Raw genomic sequence first — 12,250 nt, forward strand, 5'->3', positions numbered from 1 at the left:
ATCGGACCGGCAAGCGAGCCGACGACGTTACTGGTTCACAGTTCAACCAGTCCAACCGGTCGAACCACCGGTCTAACCGTTTTACTGTTGCAAATATATATAAAAATATATTAAATTTAATAAATGATTTACAATTAATAATATATCACAAAACATTAAACCTTATAGATAATTAGTGATGTATAAATATAAATAATATTAAAATTTAGTAAATATATTCAGATATATATATTTAATATTAGTTAGTCTAGATAAAAAATTTAATATTTCTCGTATTAAAATAGATAATGTTTATATTAATTTAAGAAATTTTATTTTGTAAAATAATATATAATTAAATATGAATTAAGTACTTATTAATTAGTTTAGATAAGATTATTCATTAATGTCAATAGCTAGGGTATATAAATTAGTATGTAATATAAAAAATTTATTTATAGTAATTAATGAATCTTATATGGTACTAATAATAATATAGGTGGTAAGTAGAGCATCATTAAAATAAAAAGGATGATAATTATATATATTATAATTAACAATTATATTAAAGAATAATAAAATTAAAATGAATTATTAGTTTTTTAGATAAAATTAATGGTTAATGTATAAAAATATTTAATGTTCAAATTGTTCAATGAGCTCATGTGGTGGAGTGGTAGAGGTCTTCTTAACTAGAAGAGAGGTCATGAGTTCAACCTCTACCAACAACAAATTTTAAAAAATTTTGAAAAAAAATAGAAAACCGGTTTCCGGTTCTTGGTCCGACCGGTCCGATCGGCCGGTTCCACCGGTTCACGGCGGTTCAATGCAGTGGTGGTTTAAAGGGGTGAACCGGACCAGACTACCTACCGGTTCACGGTCCGACCGATCGAACCGGCCGGTCCGGTCCGATTTTTAAAACATTGCATGAAACCTTGTAGGCTCGTCTAATCGACCAAAAATTTGTTGATCGAAAACTTCAAGATTCGATCGTCCCAACTTTTGAAATAATATTAATATATATATATATATATATATATAGAGTCTCATTATTCACAAATCTAGTCTTAAAGACCGAACTAGAGACCAAATTAGGGCCCTTAGATCTAGTTTTTAGTGGATGAGATGAGATGATGTAGTGAAAATTTCCGTAGTTCATTACATACACAAATTACTTCAACACGAGGGTATTTAAGTCATTTTATAATTAGGGTAAAATTTAGAATTCGTAGATCACAAAAAATTCACTCATTTCATACCCCGCCTATTCTTCTCTCAAAACCTCTCTGAAAACCTCTCTGAAAAATCAAGAATTCTTCATCTTCATCGATCATCTCTAACCGATTCAACTGAAATCGGTGACAACCATCCCCGATTCAGCATCTCCATCGGTCGATTCAGCATATCCATCGATCATCTCCGGCCGATTTCAACTGAAATCGACAACAATCATCCCCGATTCAACATCTCCATCAGCCGATTCAGAAATCTCCATCCGCCCGAGATCGACATCTCTTCAGCCTAACCTGAAATCGGCGTCAATTCGAAATGGTTGACACACGCAAATCGTCGATCGAAGGTGAAGGACGCCTATTACATTTTAGTCGTACGTCTGGTTCAGGTAATACACATTTGATTTTTGGCTTTGATTTTTCTTTAGGAGAGATTACTTCAACATTTGATTGTTGCATAAATCGATTACTTTAGGATAGATTACTTCACATTACTTCTCTGATAATTAAGAGAAATATATCAAAAAGTGTGGCTACAGAAATCATCGATTTAGTTCATTTCATGAGGATATTACTTCATTTCATGAGGTTATTACATCATTTCATGAGGCTATTAATTTAGTATTTGATTTTTCATTTTTTTCGAATTTATGTGGTTAATGTGTGCTTCTAGCTCATTTCTGGACTCATTTGAATTATGTGGCATAAAATGATACGCATCTTCTAAATGTGATTTATTACTTTATAATTTGGAAACATTGCTTCATAATTCAGATTTCAAAGCACAATACTTTAGCCGCTGATTTTAATGGTTGACACAAGAAAATCGTCGATGGAAGGTGAACGACGGTGATTGCATTCTGGAAGAACGTCTACCTCAAATAATACACTCTTTTGAAGCTTTATAGTTTTTGAAATTCTAATTTACTTCATCTGTTTGTAATTTGGTTTCTGATTTTCGTCCAATTATTTCATGAAGCAGAGCGGAGGAAGGTCAACGTAGGCGTCAAATATACTCGTAGGTCAGTAGCTAAATCACAACCGGTGGATAAATCAAAACACAAGAAAAGTTCGTTTGGTGTTCAGTATTGCAAGCCAAATAAATCCATATGCCAGAAGGTAAAAATAAATTTATGACCTAGTCCTAATTCATGAGATGAAGTTAATTGTGTTGTATGAATTTTATTAACTGTGTTATATGCATATTTTGTGAAGAAATAACAGTTGAATGAACTAACTAACCTATTTGATGAAGTAATAACCTCATGAAATGAAGTTATATAAACTAACGTGTTTTGTATGCATATTTTGCTAGGAAATAAGATTGAATGAACTAACTAACTAATTTGATGAAGTAATAACCTAATGAAATGAAGTAATATAATCTGACTTGTTTTGTATGCATATTTTGCTTTATAATTACATTGAATGAACTAAATAACTTATTTGATGAAGTAATAACCACATGAAATGAAGTAATATAAACTGACATGTTTTGTATGTATATTTAGCTGGGAAGTATACTTGTAATGAACTAAAGAACCTAATGATAATGTTACAAACTATTTTAATGATGATATAAACTATGTTTCGAATGTTGAATTGTTGTTATGTGTTTCTTATATATAGGTGAAGATAACACAGGGGAAAATCCTCTAACTCACAACGGGGTGAAAAATCAAATCGGAGGAAAGGGATGAAGAGTTTCGGAAGATGTAGTTGAGGCATGGTGACATGGTGATAAGGACATTTGTGCAATCACTGGATGGGTCGTCCCCACGCCCTAACAAATGGGCGGTGCCCAGAATCACGACTCAGCCCATTGAGATGAGTTGGTGTGTCAAATTTGGATGATTTCTTGTATTGGACAAGTTTGTATTTTTTTTTTCAAATGGAGAGTTTGTATTTGGTTATGGGGTTTATACAGTGAGGATGGTGTGGTTTACCAACTTTCTCCTACAGTGGAAATAGTTGTCTATTTTGGAGAAAATTCAAACGATTTTATTCACCATAGTAGTTTAATGAATAATAAACTACTACAATGATGTAATGAACCTCCTGGGATGAACAATAAATACTAATAAATATTTGATTACTAAAACACTTTACACAATCTATTCAATTTAAAGTTTGCCAAAAATTTAAACAAATTCAAATTCAGAGTGTGATGAAGTAATAAAACACATGGAATGAAGTAAATAAATACAACAATGAAGTACGAAACCTTTTTACAAAATTTGAATTACTTCATTTCAATAGTTAATTACTTCATTCCAATAGATTATTACTTCATTCCATTTTGAATTTGAATTTGTTTAACCTTTTTACAAAATTTAAAGCGAATAGACTGTTTGAAGTGTTTTCAGTTTATTACTTCATCTAGTAGATTAATTACTTCATTTCAATAGATTATTACTTCATTCCACTTTGAATTTGAATTTGTTTAACTTTTTTACAAAATTTAAAGCGAATAGACTGTGTGAAGTGTTTTCAGTTTATTACTTCATCCAGTAGATTAATTACTTCATTCTAATAGTTAATTACTTCAATTTAATAGTTAATTACTTCATTCCAATAGTTAATTACTATAGTTAATTACTTCATTTCAATAGATTATTACTTCATTCCACTTTGAATTTGAATTTGTTTAACCTTTTTCAAAATTTAAAGCGAATAGACTGTGTGAAGTGTTTTCAGTTTATTATTTCATCCAGTAGATTAATTACTTCATTCCTATAGTTAATTACTTCATTCCAATAGATTATTACTTCATTCCACTTTGAATTTGAATTTGTTTAACCTTTTACAAAATTTAAAGCGAATAGACTGTGTGAAGTGTTTCAGTTTATTACTTCATCCAGTAGATTAATTACTTCATTCCTATAGATTATTACTTCATTCCACTTTGAATTTGAATTTGTTTAACCTTTTTAAAAAATTTAAAGCGAATAGACTGTGTGAAATGTTTTCAGTTTATTACTTCATTCAGTAGATTAATTACTTCATTCCAATAGTTAATTACTTCATTCAATAGATTATTACTTCATTCCACTTTGAATTTGAATTTGTTTAACCTTTTTACAAAATTTAAAGCGAATAGACTGTGTGAAGTGTTTTCAAAATGAAGTATTTATTCTTTATTATGATGTATGTCAATGTTGATGAAGTTATAACCTCATTTAATAAGGTTAATGGACTAAAGTAATAACTCAATTGAAGTTCAATGAAGTAAAATCCTATTGGGATGAATTGGCATAGTTGTTGAATGAAATAAATCAATATCATCACTTTTCACTTACTTTCAAGCAGTCGCTCAAATATTCTAAGTCAACAAATAAAATGATTGTCACTTTCGCTAATTTCTGAAAATAGAAAATCCATGGCCACTACCGGAACTGCAGCATTCGCCGCCGGTATTTGTCCATTGACCACCCGCCGCGATGACCCTGAGAATCAGTCAAATCCTCAAATCCCAATAAGAATTTTGAATACTTCTGCACTCACATCATCCAAATGAACTATTAATTCATTATTGACTATTACTAGTACATTCTGTTGAGTTATTGCATTAATTCAGTAAATGTTTCATGCATATGCAAGTTGATCACATCAATAATCATTTCATTATAAACAACATACTGTTCGTACCTATTAGTTGAATATGTTGTGCCAACGATACTATATCACCGTAGAGATGGAAATTCTTCTTAGCAATGGGATCACACCAGAAAAGATGAGTGAGCCTATCCCTAGAGTTCACCTCAAAATCATAGGTGAATGCTGGACAATTCTTGTTCTTTCGGCTCATCCCATTAAGTACCATTTGTGCATCTGCCCCACTAGTATATGCTCTCAAGTTGCGCCTATAGTTTCTAACTTCTACAACTGTGCAACCAACATAATCCAGCCCAGCAAGAACTTCATTCAGCAACTTAAAAGTCAATGTAGGGCCTATGTTTGCACTTGCACAATCTAGTATAAATTTCTGATGCAATAGGTCAATGTTGCGATTCAGCCTAATGAATCGCTTATGGCGTAACTCCACCATATCATGATTATGTATTTCATCAAATTGATTGACAACATAACCAATTCCTTTACAAAACTTAAAAGCAATTTTAGCCTTGCAAAAATACTTCCTAGAAGAACGTCTACGCTTTGACTCATGCCCTTGCATTTTCATTTTCCTCTGACCTTCTCTACTGCACACAACATACAACCATGTGACATGATCCCCCTTCTTTTTTGATCCATGTTTACGAGTGACAAACCCAACATATCGTGCACACTTATTATAGAACTCAATAGCATCATCAAGTCTAAGAAAAATCTGTCCAATGTAAGGCTTCAGCTCGGATGGACAATCAGGTAAGTATGACACTATTATAAAACATTCAAACTTCTGTTAGTGGAAAATTTAAACAAAACAAAACAAAACATATTCATTCAACAAGCATATAAGTTCATTCGGTTGTATTACAACTTCATTATAACCTGAAATTAGTTCCTTATGTGTCGTATTGATCGCATATAAACTACTGCTAGTGGAAAATGAAAACTGAACAAAACATATTCATTCAACAAGCATATAACTTCATTCAGATGTATTACTACTTCATTAAAATCCCATATTAGTTCATTATGGTTCATATTGATAGCATACAAAACTAATGTCGCATACAACCTACTGTTAGTGGAAAATAAAAACAAAACAAAATATATTCATTCAATAAGAATATAAGTTCATTCATCTGTATTACTACTTCATTATATTTAAATATTAGTTCATTATGAGTCGTATTTATCGCATACAATATAAAGCATGTCATCATATCATATTACGATAAAAATACTTCATTAGTGTATTTTTTTACCGCATTAATTCGACCTTTTTACTTCATTATGAATCTGTTTACACTATAGAATGAAAAAATTAAAAATTACAAACCTTCAACTGAGTTACTTTCTTCTTCTAACTCTAAATCTGAATCTGTATCGAATAGAGTGCCTCCTTGATATTGTAGATCATCCAGAATTGATCCAATACTAGCTTCTTCATTATTGGTCGATGAAGATCCATCTTCAACCGCAGAATTTGTCGGTGTTTTCCCTACTCCATCGAGATGCTGGTGAATTTCACGTGTGGAATTCTCCATGGATGACAATTGAGGCAGATTGTGAATTGAAGAAATTGCGAAAACTGAGGCAGATCAATCGGGAATTTGATGCAGATCGCGATTGATCGACGATGCTGCAATTGCAAAATGATCGTGAATTGAGGAAGCAAAACCCGATGGAGTTGAAGCATTCGTATGCTGCATCGATCAGCAAGGTAGTGAATCAGCAAACGATCGTGAATTGAAGGATTGAGACAGATCGCGATTGACAACAATTGCAGCAATTGCAAAACGATCGTGAATTACGGATTATGACAGGTCGCGGTTGAGGTAGATCGTGGAGATCGATGCAGATTGAAGAAGAATATACATCTAACGTAAATTGCAAGAAAATTGATGAAGATTGCGTAAAAATTGATGAAGATTGCGAGAAGATTGCGTGAAGATTGTATGAATTGAGAGAAGGTAAGAGATTCACGTTTTTTATGAAGATTAATAAACTAATTTCCAAAAATACCCCTCAGTATGTTTTAATTGAATAAATAATTAAATTAATTGTAAATTAATCATAACCACAAGATTAAAAAATGGAGGGCCCTAATTTGGTCTCTAGTTCGGCCCTTAAGAATGGTTCGACATTGATCACATCCCTATATATATATATATATATATATATATATATATATGTTAGTGATCAAGATATAATTAATTTTAAGTGTATAACCAGAGAACAAATCTCAGCCACTCATTATCTTAATCTAATGACTAAATTAAGTATTCATTTTCTATTAATAAAAATTGCACGGGGGTATTTTGGGAAATACATTGTTCCATATTAATGATACAATCCGTGTATCACAAAATGAATACAATCCGTGTACTCAAATTCAATTCACACAACATTTGATTTCGCCTTCCTCGGCCGCAGCCCCTTCTTCTCATATACCGTATCCAGCTTCGGCTTCCACTGCCTCTGCCGCCCCACCAGCGTCTCATTCTCCTTCTTCAGCTGCGGCGTCGTACACACCCTCGCGATCCGCCGGACCGTCTCCGCCTCCATCTCCTTGTGCCGCCGTGCGATCATCTCCTCCGTCATCTTCACCCTCAGCCCCCCCCCCCCCCGCCGCGGTCTTCTCGATCTCGAACTGCGCCTTTCCAATATAAAACGTGTAGATGGGCCGACTGCGGCAGCGGCGGCGGCGGGGAGGATGTGGCGAAATGCATGAGATGCGGCGGAGAGGATGTGTTGCAGCTTCTCAACGGCAATGCCGTCATAGAAGCCGATCGAAGCCTTGAGATCTGCTGCCTACTGTTGTTACACGTCGTGACTTGTGAAACGATATTCTTCATTTTACAACATAGTTTAATTTGTGGGGAAATCTTATTGTATTTTGGATGTTGAAAGTTGATATATGTAAGGAAAACAAATAATGTGTAGAGTCTATTCATTGTGATAATATTATTGTAGTTTTCACTGTTGTTAATAAAATATATCACTATTAGAATGATTTTACTTCACTGTTGTTAATAAACACATCACTATTAGCATGATTTTACTTCACTGTTGTTAACAAAACACATCACTATTAGAACGATTTTACTTCACTGTTGTTAATAAAATACATCACTATTAGAACGATTTTACTTCACTGTTGTTAACAAAATACATCACTATTAGAATGATTTTACTTCACTGTTGTTAACAAAACACATCACTCTTAGCATGATTTTACTTCACTGTTGTTTACAAAACACATCACTCTTAGCTTTATATTACTTAACTGTTGTTTACAAAACACATCACTCTTAGCATGATCTTACTTCACTATTGTTTACAAAACACGTCACTCTTAGCTTTATATTACTTTACTGCTGTTTACAAAACACATCACTCTTAGCATGATCTTACTTCACTGTTGTTTACGAAACACATCACTATTAGCATGATATTACTTCACTGTTGTTTACAAAACACATCACTCTTAGCATGATCTTACTTCACTATTGTTTACAAAACACATCACTCTTAGCATGATCTCATGATCTTACTTCACTGTTGTTTACAAAACACATCACTCTTAGCATGATCTTACTTCACTGTTGTTTACAAAACACATCACTCAGAGACCTCCATATATTGCTTCGTCACCTAGCTCTTCCTCAATTCTAAGCAGATGTATACTCGTATCCAAGAGACAGCAACTGACCCAAAAAACATGCACGGTTGGATTTTATTTAGCACTATCGATCGTCATCGTCACCATTTCCCCAAAACAAAATCCACTAATTAATTTATTTCTCACTCCTTCCCGGTGACAATCTCCGCCACCGCCCTGCCAAATCAACCATCTGCTACCTGCTTTTCTTTGTAATTCCCCGCAGGCACTTCCTCCGGGCACTGCCGACGGAGAGCACAATTCCTGCGGCTTCTCTTTCGGTGAGAGACTCGTGAATCCATCGGTGTTTCTCTGCGTCATTGTTTATTCCTTGTGCATTAACTGAAACTTCCGAGCTCAACTCCATTTGTCGGTTTAATTTCCAGAACAGAGAAGAGGAGAAGAGGGAAGAAGAATCGCAGGTTCCTTTTCAAATGAATTCAATTGGCCAACCTAATATGATGTTGGAGTAAATTCAATTGGCTATGCAATGACCATAATGCCACTGCCTTGTTATTATGGAGTAAATTTGTAATTGAGGGAATTAATTTCTCCTTAAATTAAAAAATTAATACTAGCCCTTGATTTTTTTGATCTTGTGGCTATGATTTATTCTCCATTTATGTAGTTAATGGTCACTTGCCCTAGATTACTACTCTATATAAATATTCTCTATTCGTCGTCTTAAAATTAACCCTTTCGTTAGGAAATTTTGTTATTGAATTTGATTTTTGTTTATGTATATACTCCACCTTTTATCGTGGAGTAATAAAATTATTTTTTTGACACCTACGTAATGTTACCATTTATTTATATTTTTGTAGTAACAATATAGAGTAAGTTATATGTCGAATATTCGTACAAGTTTGTATCAAAAAGTAAAACGATCAAATCCACCATAAAAGTAAAGAAGTAGTAGTATTACTATATTATTTGAGAAGCGTGAATATTACAATTAGAATTATCACGCTTGCTGCGAATTCATACTCCATTACTAAACAAAACAAAACGCGATTTTTGCGTTAATAATCATCGTACATTATTTCTTATTTTACCGGAAAAGATAACTCACGTTGCCCCTTCACATCTTTAGAAGCCTGCCAAAATACAACAAAAATAAATAAATTAAATTAGTTATTACAATTAAATCATGCGTAAATGCACATCTCATGTTAACATGTAACGGTATAAAAATGCAGTTAAGGCAATATGAATGGCAACTTAAAATGTAGTACTTATGTTAATATACAAAAATATACGTCCCATTAAAAATGACATGTTTTTCATTCTGATACATTTCAAATATTTTGGCTTGTTTTTTTTTTCAAAATATTTGTATTAGTCACGTAATCTTCCAAAGGTCTAATGTAATGTATGATTAGGATACATGCATCCAAACAAAACATGTATATTAAAATTGATCACATTTAAGATTCACATATAGTAAATAATACCTTTTCTCTTGTTCAATTGGAGGATTTCTTATACTTAGGAATGGGAACATAGCCGGATTCGATGCGGCAGAGATCCTCTATGAGAATCTCATAGTGGCGCTTCACCTCCTCCGCCGATTTCCCGCCTCCGACTGCCCGGGCTACATTTTGCCACCGGTCGGGAGTTTCGGTGTCGAACCGGGCCAATGCCTTCTCAAATAACTTGTTCTCTTGTTTGGTCCATGTACCGGACCGGTGTGAGCTTAGTGAACTCGACGCCATTAAATTATTTAATTAATTAATTTGAGCACCAAAAAAACACTAAAAAAAGTGTAATGTTTGGCCTCAAATTAAAAAAGAAGAGGAAGTGAAATGTGGGATGGTGGTATTTTGCTTGCATGCAACCAGCTTCTTATATAGAGAGGTTTAGGGGGTGGCCAAGTTGGGGAATATGCAATTGCACAAAGTTGAAATTAAATGACTCGTTTGAACAATAGCCACACGGTGGGGGTGTGAGTGTACGTGTAGTAATACTTGCGACATACATATATACATGCATTTACTTATTTTTGTTAGATTCTTTTTCGTTTTTATTTGCCTATTGCAATTTGGTGTTTATGTACATGCCAACTGCAAAGAGTCCTCGTACTAGACTTGATAAGTGGTTCAGACCGGCCATTTTAGCTTAATACGCCCTCCGTTGCATAATAGATACTATCACATTTGGGTGATGACAAACGATTTTAGAAGATGTTGTTTTGTGTGTTAAGTGGTGAGAGAAAATATATTTTTATATATTTATTTGAGAGAGAACTTTTTCTTAAAAAAATATGACATCTTTTATGACACAAACTAAAAGAAAAAATGTGATATCTTTTGTGAGACAGAGAGAGTACTATATTACGTCTATTAAGATAAGAAGAATATTAAGTGATTCTCTCATTCTCTATTAAGTTGAATCATTTTCTTTTTTAACAAAAAAAATAACACAATCTCGTATCCGTAATTTTTAAAGTTGAGTGTGTTTTGTTTCAAAAATATATACTACTATGGTTGGATACGTATCTTCTGAATAAAGCATAGAGTTTTTTTAAATGGGTCTCTTACATTAGATAAGTTGAAATTTATCATATTTTGACTGAGTAGTAAGTAATAAATCGTAATGGTTTTTTTGGATTTTAATTTTTACCGAGATTAATAGCACGAATAAAGACAAATGATGCATACATTTTTCTCTAATGAAATCTTTCAGATGCCCTCGTTTTTTATGAATAATTCACATCTAATTGTTTGAGTCATTAAAAGGCAAACAAAATTAATTTGACAAGAAAGTATTCAGAAGAAAATAGAAAAAAAGAAAACACTCGCTTTATAACAGCACGGCATTTACTATCAATCATATTCCACTCAATATGGAAACCTTTCTAACCCACCAGATTTTTCGTTTAAAAATTATATTTTGGGTCCGATCTTGTACATCCAACTATATTATTTTTAACATAGGTTTCTTTTGTTGGACTGCATATATATAATTTTTCTATAAAACTGCAATTCATAATATTTATTTAAAATTTGATTATTTGGAATTCTGATATCGTGTGTGGACTTTCACAAAATAATAGTATACAAGTAAAAGAAAAAGTATTGAGTGTTTTTTCGATAGGACTATAAAAGAACAAAATTGGGTCACAGAATAAAATTACCTTTATTAGGAGTATTATTTTTTGTGCGAAGTTGACTCTAGTAGTTGTACGTAGACGGCAGAAATTCCAAATGTTGCAGCCCAAATTCTTTGGGTTTTCGATTAATTGGTGGTCCTAACTTAATACGCCCTTTCTCATATTCTGAGTGGAACATTTCTAATTCAGTATCAAATTTTATAGTATAATGTTATTGTAGTAAAGTGGAGAGAATAAAGTAAGAGAAGAAAAAAGTAAAAAGAGTGATGTTTTTATATTCAGAAATGCGTCATTTAGAATGAGACATCCCAAAATAGAGATACAATTATATTCCATAATCCAGACCATAACTAATTAAATAGTGATACAAAATTCATTGGGTATTCGATTAATTGGAGTACATGTTAAGAAATACTGTTTCAAAAACATTAGTCAGCAATCAGTATCCACAAAGATATGAAAGTACTTTAATAATACTTATATTTCTTGAATTCTCACTCTACATTAAGTTAAAAAGTTTACAGTTACTAACGAAGAGATGCAGTGGTCCTCCTTACAACTGGGAAAATGGTAAATATCTCAAAAAAAAAAAAAAGAAATTCGAGATGACGAAAAATTCATAAAATAAAGTTGGTTTTGGATGTTGATTTTTGA

At 32.8% G+C, this 12,250-nt stretch overlaps 1 protein-coding gene across 1 annotated transcript; it reads right to left on the reverse strand.

Moving 5' to 3' along the window:
• Nucleotides 1-4,597: 4,597 nt before the first annotated feature.
• LOC121749201 (protein FAR1-RELATED SEQUENCE 5-like) lies at nt 4,598-6,367 on the reverse strand. The gene is made up of 3 exons (XM_042143789.1): nt 6,160-6,367; nt 4,891-5,591; nt 4,598-4,705 (listed from the first exon to the last, which is right to left on the reverse strand). Exons 1-3 carry the CDS (start codon nt 6,365-6,367, stop codon nt 4,598-4,600), a joined length of 1,017 nt encoding a protein of 338 aa, XP_041999723.1.
• Nucleotides 6,368-12,250: the final 5,883 nt, after the last annotated feature.

This window comes from Salvia splendens, chromosome 9 (genome assembly GCF_004379255.2).
Source record: "Salvia splendens isolate huo1 chromosome 9, SspV2, whole genome shotgun sequence".
NCBI lineage: Eukaryota > Viridiplantae > Streptophyta > Magnoliopsida > Lamiales > Lamiaceae > Salvia > Salvia splendens.